The 18,540-nt window shown below is 40.1% G+C and overlaps 1 protein-coding gene across 1 annotated transcript; it reads left to right on the forward strand.

Annotated features, from left to right (window-relative positions):
* The first annotated feature begins 1,478 nt into the window (after positions 1-1,478).
* LOC125438105 (PTTG1 interacting protein) lies at positions 1,479-17,914 on the forward strand. The gene is made up of 7 exons (XM_048506290.1): positions 1,479-1,686; positions 5,565-5,617; positions 13,652-13,760; positions 14,244-14,349; positions 14,466-14,531; positions 14,883-14,929; positions 16,332-17,914. The coding sequence occupies exons 1-7, from the start codon at positions 1,587-1,589 to the stop codon at positions 16,376-16,378; spliced, it is 528 nt and encodes a 175-aa protein (XP_048362247.1). The 5' UTR covers positions 1,479-1,586; the 3' UTR covers positions 16,379-17,914.
* The last annotated feature ends 626 nt before the right edge of the window (positions 17,915-18,540 follow it).

An 18,540-nucleotide genomic window follows, 5' to 3' on the forward strand; every position in this document is an offset into this window, starting at 1 on the left:
CACCATGTCTCTGTTATACAACTTTACACTATGAAATCTAACACAGTGCTAAGGTGAATGAGCTTAAAAGACAGTGATTCTGTTTAGGACGGTGATCTGATTCATTAAGTTAAACCAATAGATCAATTGCACATGTGCTATCTATCTAAACTTCGAAAGTGATTTTCAGCCAGTTTTGGATCAGATCCACAAGCCACTTTATATTTCGCTATTGTACTTACTCACCTGCTAGATTTTTCTGTTCAAACAGGAAATTCCAAATAAATTATCAATGGTGGTGAAAAACCCATAGGATTTTCAAGGCAGGAGATTTTCGGAGGTGGTGTTCTTGGCCTCCACAGAGCAACTCTGGTTTCCCATCCAAGTACTAACCAGAGCTGATCCTGCTTAGCTTCTGATATTTGAGATCGGGCCAGCCTGGGCCATCCAAATCAGGGCACTGAATTATTTTAATAGTGAAATATCCAATGACTTGGGAGCTGAGCTTTAGTGTGCATGTGTGAAGGCGAGTAATACAGATAAGAGTGGGGACCTATAAGAAACTTCTGAGTGTGGCTAGTCCATTCCCCCCACCTTTGCTTCCTCCCCTCTCCCCTTACTTCAGTCAGTCTCTCACTCTTCCTCCTGCTACCCCTTTTAATTCTAATTGAACTCAATTGTCTTAGAAGGGCACTTAGAACTACATTGCTAGAATCAAAAGTGCAGCTTTATCACACTCCTGATTTCAGCCCTGCTTAGCGCAGGACAGTTTTTAAACCATGCCTATCAAACAGCAAGGGAATAAATCCTGTTTTCAACGGTACATTGATTCTGCACAGCGGATTTATAACGAGTTGCAATCATTTAAAATGAATTCGTTTTTCATTTATAAAAAGTGGAAGCACTGCCCTGATCCACAGCTTCAGCCATTCGCAGATGGGGACCTCACTTGGGAAACAGCTATATAGATAACAGATGTGTTTGTACACAAGCTCTCAATGAAGCATGCATATAAGTTCTACGCAGACATTTTAAAATACAGGAAACGCTGAACTGGACATAAGTTAATTGGAACCTAGGACTGAGCACTGTTTATAAAAAGGGAGAACCCTTCCCTTCTGCACATGCAGAATAATCCACTTTCACGATTGTTTGCAAGTGGATTTTGCTATTCTGCACAGTAAAATCCAGCTGTAAAGTACATTGAAAGTAGAATGAAAGTGACGTATTTTGTATATGCGGAAGTGGCCAAGTTCATTTATAACGATTGCAACTAGTTATAAATCTCCTGTGCGCAGACCCCGAACAGCAGATTTATAACGAGTTGCAATACAGTTTCTCTTCTCTTCTGGTGAGCCTTCTGGGCCTGAGTACAGAAGTGGAGCAGAAAGCCCCTGAGTTACCGGAAAGCACACTTGTGCAAGACCCCCACAGCCCCGCCGGACCCCTCCCCAGAGGCCTCTCGCGAGCGCTCTTTGTCCCGCCCAGTGCGCGCTCCCGTCAGTCCCCAGAGCGAGGGCTGGGCAGGGCCGCGCGTGTCACAGGGCGCTTCCTGTTGTGGAAGGCGAAGGCACGGAGGGAGCCGCGGGAGGAAGGAGGGCTTCGCCATGGGACCCTGCTCCAGACTGGCGCTCCTGCTGCTCCTTCTCCCGGCTCTGGAAAATGCTGCCTGGGGAGCGCCCACCTCCGCGCCAGCTCAGCCAGGAAGTAAGGGCTTTGGTGGGGGGCGTAGTCTGCGGAGGCGACCCCTGGATAAAGGGGCGTTTGTGGGCCGGGGGAGCCGCTGGACTCTTCTGCTGGGAGAGCAACTTGCATTCTGGCACCTAAAGCTGTTCCTCGGCTGGGCCGAGCGCTGCTTACAGGGGAGGGGCAGCGCCAGTCGTGGAAGGCGCTGGACAAACGAGCTGTGTAGACTGGCGGCTGCCCCGTTCCTGACGGTGTCAGAAAGCCACTTTGCTTTGGAAAAGAGAGTGTCCTCGTTCGAGTAGACGCTTGGTGTGTGGTTCTGGTTCGCCTACATTCCTTGGTGTTGCGGCATTAGACCTATGTGCTTGGAGTGGCTGGCTTTCTCTAGTTCCGGAGCTGACCGATCTTGTTGCTTTCAAGAGTGATTCCGCACAGCATGCTTATAACGAGTTGCAGTCGTTATAAATGAACTCTTTCCCGTTTTTCTAAACAGAAGACGAATTCATTTATAACGATTGCACCCCGTTGTAAATATGCTGTGCGGAATCCACACAAGTATTTACGGGTCAGAGTAAGGCCCCTTCCGCAGGTGCAGAATAATCCACTTTCAATCCACTTTCAATCCACTTTGCAGTTGGATTTTACTGGGCGGAATAGCAAAATCCACTTACAAACAATTGTGAAAGTGGATTGAAAGTGCATTATTTTGCATGTGCGGAAGGGGCCTGAGTGAAGGGAGTTCTAACAGAATTCTCCGGGTGCCAAGAATGCGCAGCCATGGCCATGTGAATGGAGACTTCTTAGCATCTTTTAAACACTTGGTAGCCCTGTGTTCCAAAGAGCTGAAATGGAAATTCCAATCAGTTAAGAGTCTGATTCTGGCAGTTGCATCAAGTCTCAGTTAAATGATGTGTGGGCGAAGGGTTGAATTTAGTTGCCAGGCTGTGAACCCCATTAGGTACCTGTGCTACTGCCAGCTATATTATTTCCAGCAAGATGATGGACTGCAACCCTTCAATGGGACATGCTCTGAGTTCTCAGTGTTGCTGTATGTCCAGTTCCTTAAGCCCATTTAACTGTCTAGCTTTGCTGTAATTGGCTCTAAGCATGTTCCTCTTCCCCTTTAGAAAAAAAGTTGTAAAAAGCCACATTAACCTACACAAAAGAAGAAACAAAATCTATGAAATGCCTTTTATGCAGTACTTAAGACCTGGGCCTGGAAGACTTTCATAACATCATAAGAACATAAGAACAAGCCAGCTGGATCAGACCAGAGTCCATCTAGTCCAGCTCTCTGCTACTCGCAGTGGCCCACCAGGTGCCTTTGGGAGCTCACATGCAGGATGTGAAAGCAATGGCCTTCTGCGGCTGTTGCTCCCGCGAAAGCACCCTGGTCTGTTAAGGCATTTGCAATCTCAGATCAAAGAGGATCCAAGATTGAGGTAGCCATAAATCGACTTCTCCTCCATAAATCTGTCCATTGAAGCTCCCCTTTTAAAGCTGTATCTCAGGTTGAGTGGCCATCACCACCTCCTGTGGCAGCATATCTCCAAACACCAATCACACGTTGCGTGAAGAAGTGTTTCCTTTTATTAGTCCTAATTCTTCCCCCCAGCATTTTCAATGAATGCCCCCTGGTTCTAGTATTGTGAGAAAGAGAGAAAGATTTCTCTCTGTCAACATTTTCTACCCCATGCATACTTTTATAGACTTCAATCATATCCCCCCTCAGACGTCTCCTCTCCAAACTAAAGAGTCCCAAACGCTGCAGCCTCTCCTCATAGGGAAAGTGCACCAGTCCCTCAATCATCCTTGTTGCCCTTCTCTGCATCGTTTTTTCTATCTCCTCAATATCATTTTTGAGATGCGGCGACCAGAACTGGACACAGTACTCCAAGTCGCGGATTCAGCACCACTGCTTTATATAAAGGGCATGACAATCTTTGCAGTTTTATTCTCAGATTCCTTTCCTAATGAGTCCCCACCATAGAGTTTGCCTTCTTTCACAGCTGCCAAGCATTGAGTTGAGCATTCCCATGGAACTATCAACTTAAGGCAGCCCAAATCCTCTTTCCTGGTCTTGTGACTGATAGCACTGGACCCGCCTTGTAGCTTGTATGTGAAGTTTGGATTTTTTTTGCCCCTATGTGCATCACTTTGCATTTTGCTACATTGAACTGCATTTGCCATTTCTTAGCTCCACTCTCACCTAATTTATCAAGGTCCGGCTTGGAGCTCTTAGCAATCCTTTGGCTGGTTCTCTACCACCCTACCATAATTTGGTATCATCTGCAAACTTGGCCACCACGCTACCCACCCCTACTTCCAGGTCATTTATGAATAGGTTAAAGAGCACTGGTCCCAAAACGGATCCTTGGGGGACACCACTCCCGACATCTCTCCATTGTGAGAACTACCCATTTACAACCACTCTTTGCTTCCTGTTTCTCAACCAGTTTTTAATCCATAGGAGGACTTCCCCTCTTATTCCTTGATTGCTGAGTTTTCTCAATAGCCTCTGGTGAGGAACTTTGTCAAAAGCCTTTTGGAAATCCAAGTAGACAATGTCCACTGGTTCCCCCTTATCCACATGCCTGTTTACACCCTCAAAGAACTCTAGTAAGTTTGTAAGACAGAGTAAGTTTGTAAGACAGAAGTAAGTTTGTAAGACAGAAATGCTTCATAAACTTGATAACTTACAATGTTTTGTGTTGTTTTGGTTGCCTCCAGCAAAAGGCATTGGATGAGTGTGTTTATCCGTTGGGACTCCATGGTTTCTACTCTAAGTATGCTGGAAGGAGACATCTATAGAGTTTGTAGTACCTAGTTAGATCCAAAATAATGACTCAAATGCCCATCATGAAAAAGGTTCAGGGTATATTTCATTTAATAGGTTTTAAGGGTATGTAATATTGGGATTTTGTTCAATAACACTAACATCTACACTTGAGTTAATCAGCTACTGTGTAGTAGACTAAAATTTAAATATTCTTGATCTCTCACTGTTACTTTGTATATATATGTATCTGATACCATATAGTCGTACTGTAGCAAACATGTACAAGCTTAGATAAAGGCACACAAAGATGACCACCCGGGCTTTGGTTCTGCTTCAGAAATAATTATCACCACCTGCTGCTTTTAGTTTCTCTTGAGAGAAATGACTGTATCAGAATATGTAAACAAATCTTGTAGTTACACCTCCTCTTTTAGAAAGTAAGACTAACAAACAGCACACTGTCATAGGGAAATGGGTTTTGATCCTGAGTTTCAGTAGTTGAAGAAGTTGAAATTGGTTCCCAGTTTCCGATTTTCAGTTGCTGGTTCCTTAGTCTCAATTCCATCTACAAATAATATTGATGCTTAAACAGTTCTGCATCCCACAGTAACATTTGGACTAACTCAACCTGTTCATTCCTGGAATTTGGAGATAGTTCCCTCAAAGATCCTATATAATGTCCAGTTTAGGAATCTCAGTGAGGAATAGGGATTTGAGGATTCTGCACCCCAGAATAAATTTAGACCACCCCTACTCATCCATCCCTGGAATCAGAAGACTGTCCTGCAGGGTGCCATAGAATGGTGCCCATTGCATCGCTTGGCTTCTGAGAAAAGCCCGCCAAAGCAGAGTATTCCTAAGAATCCCAAGTTCTCATTCTTTGGGTTTTAGAAATACAGTTCAGTAGGATTTTGTAGAGGATGCGATCTTCTGATTCTAAGGATATATATGAACTGGGGTGATTCAAAAGTATTGTATATTATAATAAGGAGCCAAATTTGGCCTCAATTATTATTATTATTATTAATAATAATTTTACACTATTTTAATCCCCCTTTTTTGCCTTTTTGTTAACACTGTTTTAATCCCTCTCTTTTTTGCCTTTCTGTACTCTCAATAGGCTGTGGCCAGTACACAAATACGAGTTGTGAGGCATGCCTGAAAAATGTTACAGTAAGTAATAATCTCTTAGCTTAAAGTCCTGATACATGCTGTGTTCTTAAACAAAGTCAGCTGACCCAGAGTTGTTCTGAAATTCTAATGTACACCCCCAGCATACTTTGTCTAGTATGATAAGGAGAATCTGCATATGCATCAGAGATGCACGTAGGCAGCTGTCTTTAACTTGGCATGATTTGGCAGTATCTCTGAGAGAGTGCTTATTTGGAGATTAGAATGCCTGTGTGGAAATTCTGCCAGTTTTTGTGTTGGATTAAAGGGTGTACACAAGTAATCATATTTTATTTAAGGTGGGCCATGCAACATTTCTTTAAAGGGTTGGTGAACGTTTTATTGAGTAGGGTGGTGTGTGGTTTCCGGGCTGTATGGCCGTGTTCTAGTTTTATTGATTGTTTATTGATTTTTATTTATTTATCTATCAAATTTATATCCTGCACTATTCCCTCAGGGCTCAGGACGGGTCACAACATGGAAGTATACAATCAGTAAAACCATTCAAATAGCAATACAAATATTAAAAACAGTAAAAGGCCAACACCTAATAAAAAAACAACAGATGGTTATAAATAATACAGATCCCCGTCACCACTTCTCCCACCTCCTCCCCCCAGAGGCCAAAGGGAAATGATCTAATAGATGACTTTAATTAATTCTTGCTGAAACATGCACTGTGTGAAGAGGAGAATATAATGATTCCTGCTTAAAGACAGAGCATGATATCATATCCTTACATATTTTAAAGTAAGATCCACTGAAAGTGGTGCTCAAGATTTGATATGTTGGATTGCATTTATTGTTTGTTTTCAGTGCAGTCTCATCAGATGATAATCTTGTGACTGCTCAAGCCTTCATTTCTTTAGTATTACTGTTTTTAGATTACTTAGGGCCCAATCCAGATTGGGGGGCGCACAGTGAATTGGCCTGTAGGAGCAGCGGAGGGCCACGCCAACACATTTGCCCACCACGCTGGAGTAGGGGGCACTTATGCTGGCAGAGAAAGCAAAGACGGCAGCGTGCAAGCACTACACAACTCTGCAGTGGCCACATCTGGAAGTAGCCACTGCCCAGAAGTTGTGCCAATATCCAAGTGCATGCTGGCACAGCAGGGGGCAGGCTGGGGGCATTCCCAGGTATAGGACTAACTCCAGTTGGCTTCCTGTCCTTCCAGTCCAGGAACGCTCCCCTCCATGGCTGCAGATTTGCATCACCAAAAAGTGTGAAGTAAGCCTGTTTAGCCTATGAAGTTATTTGGGTGGCAGAAGAATTTTTAAATGTCCCTCCTTTCTGTGCTGCTTGAAGCCACCCATCTGGATTGGGCTGCCCAACTAATTACAAATGTATGATTCTCAGCACAATATAAGGATCTTGAACTCATGTAACCTGGTCGCTTTTTGAGATTTTTCTGAATTGAATGTGTTGGCAGATGCCAGAACTGTTCTAAGAGAGGGGACCACATGCACAGCTGGTCATGTTAAATAAACTGTCCTTGTGTTGTCAACAAAGTTGTAGACTTGGAATTTCTCTTACCTTGGCATTAGGTTGAACACATGGATTTAGGCTACAGTCCAGTGCATGTGCAAAAGTGAATTTGACTTAAAGGGACTGTCTTTTATATGAAACTTGTGTAGCATTCAGCAGCAGGTTTTATTTTGTGATTACACTGTTTCACCAGATAGACATCAGCTTATCTTTTTAGATTCAAAGAAAGATAAGAGACATGCTGACCTGTTCAAATTATTGCTGCAAGAAAAGAGTTGGAAAACTTTAAAGATTCTAACAGTGCAAGAATGGCAACTTAAAAGTCATGGAGTTTACAGGTTACATTTTATGCAAGTCTGATATGGAATTTAAATTAAAGTGGGAAGAATGGGTAGATTATATTTTATGAGATTACAAGAATGATAACATTGTGGCTGGCTGTGTAACGTTATAGTTATAAATATAATGTTATCAATAGATAATTATACATAAGATCGAAGAAAGACGGTGAAGGAAACGGGAAGCAGAGCCAACATTAATTTTTAATTGACATTTTTCTTACTAGTAATGTTGCATAGTGGTATCGTCATGTAATACATGCCACATTATTTACATTGCAACTGTATGAAAAATTTATGATGTTAATAAAGGATTAATTTTGCAAAAAAAGGAGAGGTAGGCATCAGCTGATTGAACTATTTGGTTCTGCCTATCAGATAGGGTCATGGAAGGAACTTGTGTTACAGTGGCTGAATTAGCTTAGTTTATTGTATACTCTTGACTAGTCGCAGCTCTGTTAAGTAGAGAAATGTCCTTCTCCAAACCTTGTTTTTTGAGACCCTTTAACTGAACCCAGGAATACATGCAGAGCATCTGTTCTTCTGTTTTCCAGTCTCTTTTCTCTGCTGTACTTTTCTGTACAGATAGGTATCTGTGCTTTGCAGAGGCTTGATGGAGGATGAAGCTGGTTTCTTTCCAGTTCTGAAGAGCAGAATCCAGTTTGCACTGCCTTTTGTGTGAGAATTTCAAAACTGGAAATTTGATTTAAAAGTTTGAAGACAAACTTCCTCATGAAGTCATTGTCAATAAAACAAGGTGCTTATATGCTCATGAACTAGAAACTGAAGCAGTTTATCAGCTTGTAAATGTGAGACAAGCCTTCTCAACACCTCCTCCACTTACAACTCATGATAGTATATTAGCACAATTTGTTCAGCTTTTGTGTATATATGTGTGGTCTGGGTTGGGGGAAGATAGTATCTGAGGGGCAAAGTATCTGGCCTTCACTAGTCTAAAGCTGCCAACTGAGAGCTGAGTATACCGTGTTTCCCCGAATATAAGACAGTATCTTATATTAATTTTTGCTCCCAAAGATGTGCTATGTCTTATTTTCAGGGGATGTCTTATTTTTCCTGTGTTCTGTTCGTCAGGCATGCTTCCAAACAAAAACTTTGCTATGTCTTACTTTCGGGGGATGCCTTATATTTCGCACTTCAGCAAAACCTCTACTATGTCTTATTTTTCAGGGATGTCTTATATTAGGGGAAACAGGGTAGTAGTGCCTGCAGTATTCAGAATTCACTGGGGCTATTCCTGGTCAGAGCTTTGAACCCTTTTGTATTTTATTGCTAACATAGAAGGCACTCCATTGCTTTTCAATATGGAGGATAAAACACTTAGGCTTTTCATACACCTCCTGAAAATGGAAAGAATAGAATGTCCTCACTCAGTTTCAGACAATCCAAATGTATATGTTGACTGAAATAGGGATTATTAACTCTTTGCAACTACACACTTGTTCATTTTTCGGTAACTTATACAAATCCTAAGAATATTAGCAATTTTGCAACATAATATTGAAATATTTTTTCTAAAATGCTAATTACTTTGACTTTCCAATGACAGACACCATGTAAACAGCACTAGGAAGTCTCTTCCTGGCTTTCTTTGTATGATGCCAGGCAAGTTGCTAAGCACACTGTTGATGGAAATGTTACAGATTAGCAGAACATTTTGTTCATCAGACTCTTTTCCTTGTTTTATCCTTCACAGCTGGTGGGAACTCAAGCAGGGTAGCAACATCAAGCCACAAGACTCTGTTGTAGTTTTTATCATGCTTTCTCTCAGTTCCACCTGACTAGTTCATGTAGTGGACATGGCAATCAAGGAAGCTGTAATTAGTTGCTTTTTGGGCAAGGTACATTAGCAGCAGTAAAGAAGAAAACATGTTTTCCTGTAATAATTTGAACATTTTGATTTGCAGTTAAATATGCATCTCTGTCTTCTAGGCCCATGATAGCTGGCTGATCTAGTTCAAGAGGAATGCCCACAACAATCACATTGTGTTTGTAATGCTTAGCATCAGAATTTGGGCAGAAATTCTCTCTGCTTCCTGAAATTTTTATGTGGAAATGGAGTGTTTTTAATGCTATCAGTGTTGCAGTGGTATTATTTTAGGTTACCAGAACAGTTAATAATGCTAACTTCAGTTTTCATTTTAAATCAGGTTCTTTAGATGTTTATTGAAGCTCTGAAAATTCAATTTAAACAAAAACAATAATCCATTTTGTTTATGTAGCATCTCTGAGAATATGAATGTTTTCAATATATATAGGAGTCTGAAACTTACATTCCTGTATTAAGTGAGAGTTGTCTTTTCAAAATCCCCCAAATCCTATATATAACAGGATTTTTTTGCATCTGAAAAAAGTCAACTGTGTCCTGAGTTGAAAGTGAATTCAGTCACTTTCTCTATAATGGGCTATTTTTGAAATTGTCTTTTGATATTTTAGTACTAAAAGTATCTCCAGTAATATGGAATTTTCAATATCACTGAAAAATACATCACTATTTGGACTGTGCTCTGGAACTTCATTTTGTGTGTCTGCCTGAATTTGTATAGAAGAAAGTCATTTGCTCTGAGTCAGAAAGCAATGAACATTTTAATTCTGTTTCCAATAACAGTCAGTGCAGTCACTGAAAAAGATAGATGTAGTATGTGAATTAAAGACACTTATTTCAATTGTATAGGCACTTAAAAACATTATGCATTTCAAGGCAGGCGTATCCTTTGTACTGACTTGGGCAGGATTTCCTTTTCGGATCTCTCTGTCCATTTTTTCCTTGGAATCCACCTAAAAGTAAATAAAGTGTGTTTTTGGATATTCATAAGTGCAGAATATGTGAGAGCCTGTCTTTTGGTAATGAACTATTTGAAAATGTTATTTTTGTTTATGGATCAGGAATAGAGGACACAATCTAACAAACATTACCACTGTGTAAGTTCTGTTGATTTCAGTATGAAATATCATTATATAATAATATTTTATTTATATCCTTCATGGAGAATTACAGAATTTTTAAAATTACAATAATAAAGGATAATGTATCCAATAAATGTTGCAATTTGACTGGGATTACAGAGTTAGAAGACACTGGGCAAATTACAGTGGAATTACAAAAGTAGAAGACAGTGCAGTAAAAGCAAGATAATAGAATAATCACTGCAGTAGGCAATTCTGTTCGATTAAAGGTGCCCTCCTGAATCATTCCATTGTACTATGGGTTTCATTCCCTTTATAGAAAGTGCTCTCCTGAACATTTCTGAGATGGGGGAGCCTCACTGACTTCAGGCAGATCATTATGCAAGGTGGGAGCTATCACAGAGAATGAGCAGTGGCCAATTTTACTCTTTTGCAGGGTGGCACCTTCAGAAGGTTTTGTTCAAATAAGTAAAGCTGCTGTGGTGGCACATACTAGGAGAGGCAGTTCTGCAGCTATTTGGATCCAAGGCCATTAAGGGCTTTGTAGATAACCAATAACTAGAACTGAACCTGATAACTGGACCAAAAGCATGGCAGCAGATTGACATACATGTTCCTCCTGGCATCCAATAATAACTAGGCTGAGGTGTTCTGTACCAACTGGAGTTTCAAGTTCCAGTTAAGGATTGACTGGTGTGAAATGTATTAAAGTAGTACAGTCCTGAAGTAATCCTGGTGTGGATCCACATGGCCAGATTAGCTAAATTAAGGTAGGGTGCCATTTTCCAGGCTAAATGGATGGAAGAATACAGCTGTTTTGACTTCTCCAGCAGTAATGCTGGATCTAATATAGCCCTGTACCTCTTAACTGAGTCAGCAAGTATCTGCTTGACCCCACCAAATGTGGTACGCAAAGTGACAAACACCTCAGCTGTCTGAAACTGCATTTCTTCCATTTTGTCAGAATTTATTTCAGCTTGTTTACCATCAGCCAGACACTGATTCTGGACCTCTATCATGCAATTCTGGTAAAGAAACGGAAGAACTGGATATCATCAGCACATTAATGACAATCCAATCTGAAGCCATGACTGATTTATTCTAAGGCTTTACACAAAGACTGAATAGCATGGGGGTAAGACCAAACCTTGTGGAACCACAGTATAAGTCCCTCACTGATGACAACTGGTCTCTCACATCATCCCTTCCCATAAAGAATTATTTCAACCAATCCTAAGCACATCCCCTATTTCTCTTTCTAAGTGGCTTAACTGGATGGCATGATCCAGAGTCTCAAAAGCTACTGATGAATCCAGTATGAGCATGGCCCTTGTCTAACAGATGGAGAACACTGATTAAACCTGACACTGATTAAACCTGCCAGCACAGTCTCTGACCTGAAGCCAGACTGCAAAGGGTCTAGAGTAGATGAGTCATCCAGGAAGACCTGAAGTTGTTCTGCTACTGTTTTTTGTATCCTTTTGCCAAAATAGGGCAAATTAGAGATTGGGTATTAATTGAGCATGTCATTCTTCTCCAGTGACAATATTTTTTGAAGTAGTGAACTGCATAATTGCTGTTTCAGTGACTAAGAACAGGTGCACTGATTTATTATGGACATAATGAACTCACTGATGTGGTTCTTACATGATTTCAGTAACCAGGATGAGCAAGGATTCAAAGGGGTAGCCTTTACAGAACTAAGGATCCTGTCAACATCCATCATGGTGATTAGATCAAAATGACAGTTCCTTGGGCATTCCTAGTGCCTCAGCTATATTACAATTGGCATCCAAATCTGGCATATTTGATATATTTCTCTATAGCTTCCATCATAATTAATCATCAGTTCCTGGGAATTTAGAGGCTGAAACTTGGGAGGAGTAATTTAAACAACTGAGCTTGGTATGAACTTTGTACGAACTGGTAGCATTTCTTTGCAGCTGTCACCACTTCCCGCTAGTTGTTCCAATGAACTCTATAGCACACTCTGTCTCATGTGGCTCAAGTTTTGCACCAACATTGTCCCAGTTTTCTTCAGGTCACCCAGTTCCATAATAAACCTTGTTGCTGGATTCCATCTTGAGGGTTGAAGGCATCAGTGGGGTGCAACCACGTGGGTAGCTTCCAGGAGCTTCTCATTCTAGGCTTCTACTTCTACTTCTATTTTACTTTTTACTTTTATTTGGTTTCTACTGGCTCTCAATACAGTTGTCTATTGGGGTTTTAAAATCCTGCAGAGATTCTTAACATTTCTTGCAGGTGTTCAATTTCTAATATAATCAAGTGAATACGAAGCAAATAAATTGCCTTATTCCAGCAAATAAACATTGCCAGTATAAGACAGATAGCAACAGCTGATTCCTCAACTCTTAGTGTAAAACATTTATGTTACTTAAACAGGAAACTTCCTGTATTGAAGATGGATCCAGGTATGCATAATGTAGCTTTTGTTATGGTGATTTGAATATGTTATTGAGTGGTGCCAAACACATTATTGTTTCTTTGGAAAGTATTGCAATTCATTCATAGAGCACTTGTAGGCTGCACAGTCCTAAGACTCTACAAACAAGCTTAAGTTTCTTCCACTTTGAATATTGATTCTTTGGCACACTGCTCTTGTCTTAAGAGCTGCCTTATAAGATCAACCCATGGTATGTAGAGCCCAGTATTCAGTTTCCATAAGTGACCAGCCACATGATTCTGGAACAAAAAAAGGATCTAATTTCTTATGTTTTTATTTATCATTTCTCAGATTTTTTTTACCAAACAGATGTATATGAATTAACTTGTCTTAGAGAATGTTTCAAGGGTTGTTTAAGTTTAGTGGAACTAATTTCCAAGAATGTGCAAGATTGTCACTGAAGTCTCTCTTCCCCTTGTAAAAACTGCTTTCTTACTAAGGCTGTCTGAACTAATGACAGATTTCCTCCTAAAATTTGATTTACAAAATTGGCCAGTTTTTTGGCAAGTATGGCTCATTTACTTCTATCTGTTTTCAAACAGATAGAGATTAAAACGAGGACCATTTGGGTACTAGTTGTTTCAAAGCTGCCTTGAACCAAGAGGAGAGGGTGGGATATAAATGTTTTAATAAATAAGATAAATAAGTAAATGATATGGACTGTGAAGACCTTCAGAGAAACAAGGTGGACAATCAGTCTTGCCTCCATATAGAACTGGAATACAGTTGAGCAAAAAACACTACGTACCTGTCTGCAATTTAGCTGGTTTCTGCAGTTGTCTTATTTACCTTCCTTTAATTCTCTCTCCCCTCCCTCCACAGTGTTTATGGTGCACCAGCAACAAGAAATGCATAGAATATCCTGTTAGGAGTATCCTTCCTCCCAGTTCTGTCTGCGCACTGAGTTCTGCACGCTGGGGGGTCTGTGGTGGTGAGTGGCTTCTAGAAATACTTGAAGAATGTTGTTGCTGTATTTAAACCATTTGTAGGCCTCTTGTTGAATGTAATCTGTGCATCTTCCCCTTCAAGACATACTACTTTAGCAGGCTCGAGGAAAAACTTAGTATTAGAAGCCGGCAGTCCCATGGCAATATACAGAGATTGAGCTAATATCTATTTCAAATTGATGAATAGAGGAATTTCCTTTTCTACCACTGTATCAAATCCACTTTCTCCTTAATAACGAGAATAATGCGACGTTGGAGGCCGTAGCCAAATTTCTGTGTATTGTTATTTCAATACGCTCTTAACCATTCCTTCCTACCAGTATTATTGTTCTGTTGCTTCTCATGCCAATAAAGGTAATAAAATGAAATGACCATTTTTAGCTGTGTTTAAAATTTTTAGAAGCGGGCTTTTGTTACTGTTGCTGCTGTTTTGCAAATAACTCATTTGACCTCTTACGTTGTTCCAGTGAATTTTGAAGCTCTGATTATTACAATGTCTGTGGTGGGAGGAGGCATCATTGTCGCTCTGTGTGTTTGCTGTTGCTGCTGCTGCAGGAAGAAAAAGAGCAAAAAGCAAGTATCAGAACCTGTGTAGTGTATTTGGCATAAACATAAACAAGTACTTTTGATCTCATCAGCTTATCATATGCATAATCACATGTGTTGCAATTATTCTCATTTCTGAGCAGACCTGATAGGGAAGATGAAAAGGCTGCCAGGGAGAAGGAGCAAAGAAGAGTAAGGCAGGAGGAGAGGTGAGTTGTTATCAGCGAAAGACACCCCCCCCCCTTTTTTTTGGCCTGTTCACTGAAGATCTCTGGAATAGCAGGCTTAGATTGTTGCTGTGTTGTCTTGTACATTGTTCCTTTATTGTGATTTTAGTATGTATTTGGTGTATTCTATGGGTCTTGTAAATATGAATGTGGAATAATGTAAATTGCAACTTGAAATTCTTATTAGGATGGGTAAAAGGGCAAAGTGTAAAATTTACATTTCGTAGGTAGTTCTTATTAGCATTAAATTCTTTCATGCTTGGAGGAGAAAAATAGATACCCTTACCTTGCTTGATTTTAATAACTGCTTGATATGCTTTGTTTTCCTTTCAGGAGAGCAGAGATGAAATCTAGACATGATGAAATCCGGAAGAAATATGGTAACTTGCCATTGGGTTCACTCTGAATATATATGACATGTCAACTTCCTACAAAGTACAGGAGTTTTACCATATCACCTATTACTTGTTTTTCAGTGTCTGCCTAAAAGGTGGTGACTTCCCAAATGTCCTGCCTCTGGAGCAGGATTTGAACAACTAGAATTGCAACCATCCCCATATCAACTAGGAAACCTTAGTCTACCAGTTTTTCATATGTGGAATATCAGTGACTGGCACTGGTGCCCTAAGGCTTAAAAATTGATAGTAGCTTTAAAAAAAAGTGCTTCAGTAAGGTCTTTTAAGTTGCTAAAGCCTGCCCTTCCTGTCTTTTCAATAAAACTTTGGAATACTTCTTAATTGCACCACAAAAATATTGGCCTTGGAAGCTCTCTGTGGTTGAATGTCACGAAGGCCTGGTCTACACATTCAACCGAAGAAATGTGTGTGAGATGGACTGTACCACTTCAGCTTGCTGGAGGGTGAAGTCATATTTCTAAAACTGCCTTGCATAAAACCTTCCGGCCAGTGAAAATATTAGCATGACAGGGAAAGATAATCCTGGTATAGCCATTCACAAGCTTTGCTAGTTTTCTACTGACAGGATATTGTTAATGCAGATGAGCAATGGAAAATGCATCCACTCTCCTGCAGTCTGCTGGTACATTCCTGAGCCTCCTGCCACTGCATTAACCCTTCACCATTGCATGTCTAGAGTAGGCCCAAGTTGTTGGTACTTATGCTCTTTTCTCACACAAATACTAAAGGTACACTGTGTTTGAGCTAGCAGCAGTTCATGCTCCCTGAAGCAGTCACTTGACTGAGATTTTGCTTGAATAAGAACTTTTGTCCTGGAAATTCTGATAAGCTGTTATTAAGACTCCGTTTCCCTGGCCTCTTAAGTACTAGATTAGCAGCTCTAAGTGACTGGAGGAATAACCGGTTGAGTAAGCCAGAGTGCTACAAACCACTTTGTAGTGTAACATAACTGTAAAAATAGGTGTCCAGAAAAGAAAGGAGATGTTGCTTTACTTTTATTTTTGTTGCAAAATTTATCCCTTACCCTTAACTAGATTAGCCTGTGCATTCCAACACATGCCAGCTGGGTGACCTTGGGCTAGTCACAGCTCTATGGAGCTCTCTCAGCTCCACCCACCTCACAGGGTGTTTGTTGTGGGGGCGGGGAAGGGAAAGGAGATTGTAAGCCCCTTTGAGTCTCCTTACAGGAGAGAAAGGGGGGATATAAATCCAAATTCTTCTTCTTCTTCTTCTTCTTCTTCTTCTTCTTCTTCTTCTTCTTCTTCTTCTTCTTCTTCTTCTTCTTCTTCTTCTTCTTCTTCTTCTTCTTCTTCTTCTTCTTCATCCTTAATGTTTTTGTCTGACAAGAGCTTTTTATATTTTCTAGGTCTTTTTAAAGAAGAGAACCCATATGCCAAATTTGAAAACAACTAAAATGCCAAAGCCAACCCTGGCAACGCTGTATACACTACAGCTGCTAAAGATCTGTATATATCTCTCGATGCCTTAATTGCAAATGGAAGAAATTGTACTTGCACAAGACAAAGCCAGCTGTAATTCCAGTGAACTGTTAACAAGTGGATCAAGCCAAACATACCTCTGAAATTCCACTAGTCTAGCAAACTATAAATATTATGTTTCTGTTCTCTACCTGCTTTGCAGGTCCTTTGCTGATACAATATCTTGTTTGTATCTTGAACAAACTCTTCATGGAGGGGCAGTGTGTTGTGTCGTGTTTCTCTGATTGTAAAATAAAGTTGTTTTTAATGTCAGGATAGGAAAGTCACACAAGCCTTAATTCTGCCGCTATTAAAATGCCTGAACACTTCTGAAAACAGGTTTTCTGCAGCAGTTTTTTAAAAATCCTGGGCTTATGAGGTTTGCACTTTTATATAGATACTTTTTATCTTTAAATTCTGTGCCAAATATTGCTCCTTTCTCCTTTTGTGCCTTTTAATTATGTCTCAGAAATTATAAAAAGGCATTTAAAGACTGATTGTATGGATTTTTATGCCTGGATGTATTGAATGGTTATTTGAATTAGAATTTTAAAAGGCTCTGCTATACTTAAGTGAATTGATGGCCCAATCAGACTACTCTTGTCCTAACAAAAGTACTGTTCGTAATATTATGTTGCCAAATTCCTGTTGTATCTGAAGCTATTTGTAATCTCAGAAAGAATGTCTATAACAGCCAAATAATCAGAAAGATGAGAAGACTTCTTTTTTAGAAGAAACTGCAGTAAACCTTGGGGTTAACTTCTTTTACTTGAGTAGAGTTCTGGTTCTTTATACAGTCTTGTGACTTGATGTAGTAACTGTTTTTTTCAGGTTCTTCTATGTTTGAAACCTATGTACTGGTATATCATTCTGACTATGCAGACTGTACCATCAGGAAAATAATGTCTCATGTTACAATGCCAGGAGGGAGGGAGAGTAGACTGAAAGAGCCACGGTGAAAAATGATGGATTGGGGGGGGGGGGGGGGGACTGTTTTGATAGGAATATTGAATGTGTATTTTCCAGGGGAAGTCTTGAATATGCCAATTGCTCTGAAAGTGGGGGAAAAGGCATGAAAGTCTTCAGGCACATGAGTTGTTGGTGAGATAGTATGGCATAATGGACACAACTGTCAATGACATTTATGCTGTTATGACCCCACGTCTTGCACAAACTTTGCAATTTAAAAATGCTGTTTCCATGGCCAGCATTTTCAGAAGGAAAAATTCTGAAGGGTAGTCATCACTTTCTGATGTATTAAATTGAACATTCCATTGTGGTCTTAAAGCTAGTATAGGTGTCAACAGCAGCACACACATGTATATAATTTTTTTTTGTTTACTTAATTGCATAAATGAGTGTGACCTCTGCGGAGCTTTCTAGAATCCTGCCAAAACATACGTGATTCAGAAGTGATGAAAAGTTTTCATATGCTTCTCTGTTGCCGTGTTAATAAATATCCTTAAGTATACATCTACTTGGCTAAAAGTAAGCAGATTTTATGTATATGTTGGTCTCTTCCTGTTTGCATTCTAAGATTTCTAGTACTAATCTCTTAAACAGAAAAAAAAGCCCTGAAATTGTTGTTCAAGAGGTTGGATAGTGGTTAATTTTCACATAGGAGTAAATAATTATTTGATATTAAGAGAAGAAAATTCAAACCTGATTGTTTAATTGAAAGGTCTAATTCTACCATTCTGACCTTTCGCGCAGATTCACACAGACTTCCACATATCACGCCATTAAAGGTCAGCCCTTGCAGAATTATCAGTCCTGTCGTTCACCACAAATCCAGAGTGGGAACCATTGTGCAATAATCAGGAGCACAGGTGCACTATTCTAGGTGACAAAAGAAAGTTAAGCTATATATGGGGGAGAAAACAACTGTACGAGCATCTTCGGGAGTGATGAAGATGCTGTTTTTTTCCCTGCCACAAACAGAATGAAGCTGGAGTACAGATGTATGTGTCATCTTTTTCTCTGCAGTGGTTCACGGATTCAGAGTGTTTTTTTAGCCTCAAATCAACCCGTTGGTAGGTGCCAAGGTGTTGTAGAATGCCACAGTTAGCAGTAAAATGTCAGTTATAGGACAATGTT

The sequence above is a fragment of the Sphaerodactylus townsendi genome, linkage group LG08 (assembly GCF_021028975.2).
Source record: "Sphaerodactylus townsendi isolate TG3544 linkage group LG08, MPM_Stown_v2.3, whole genome shotgun sequence".
In the NCBI taxonomy this organism is placed as follows: domain Eukaryota; kingdom Metazoa; phylum Chordata; class Lepidosauria; order Squamata; family Sphaerodactylidae; genus Sphaerodactylus; species Sphaerodactylus townsendi.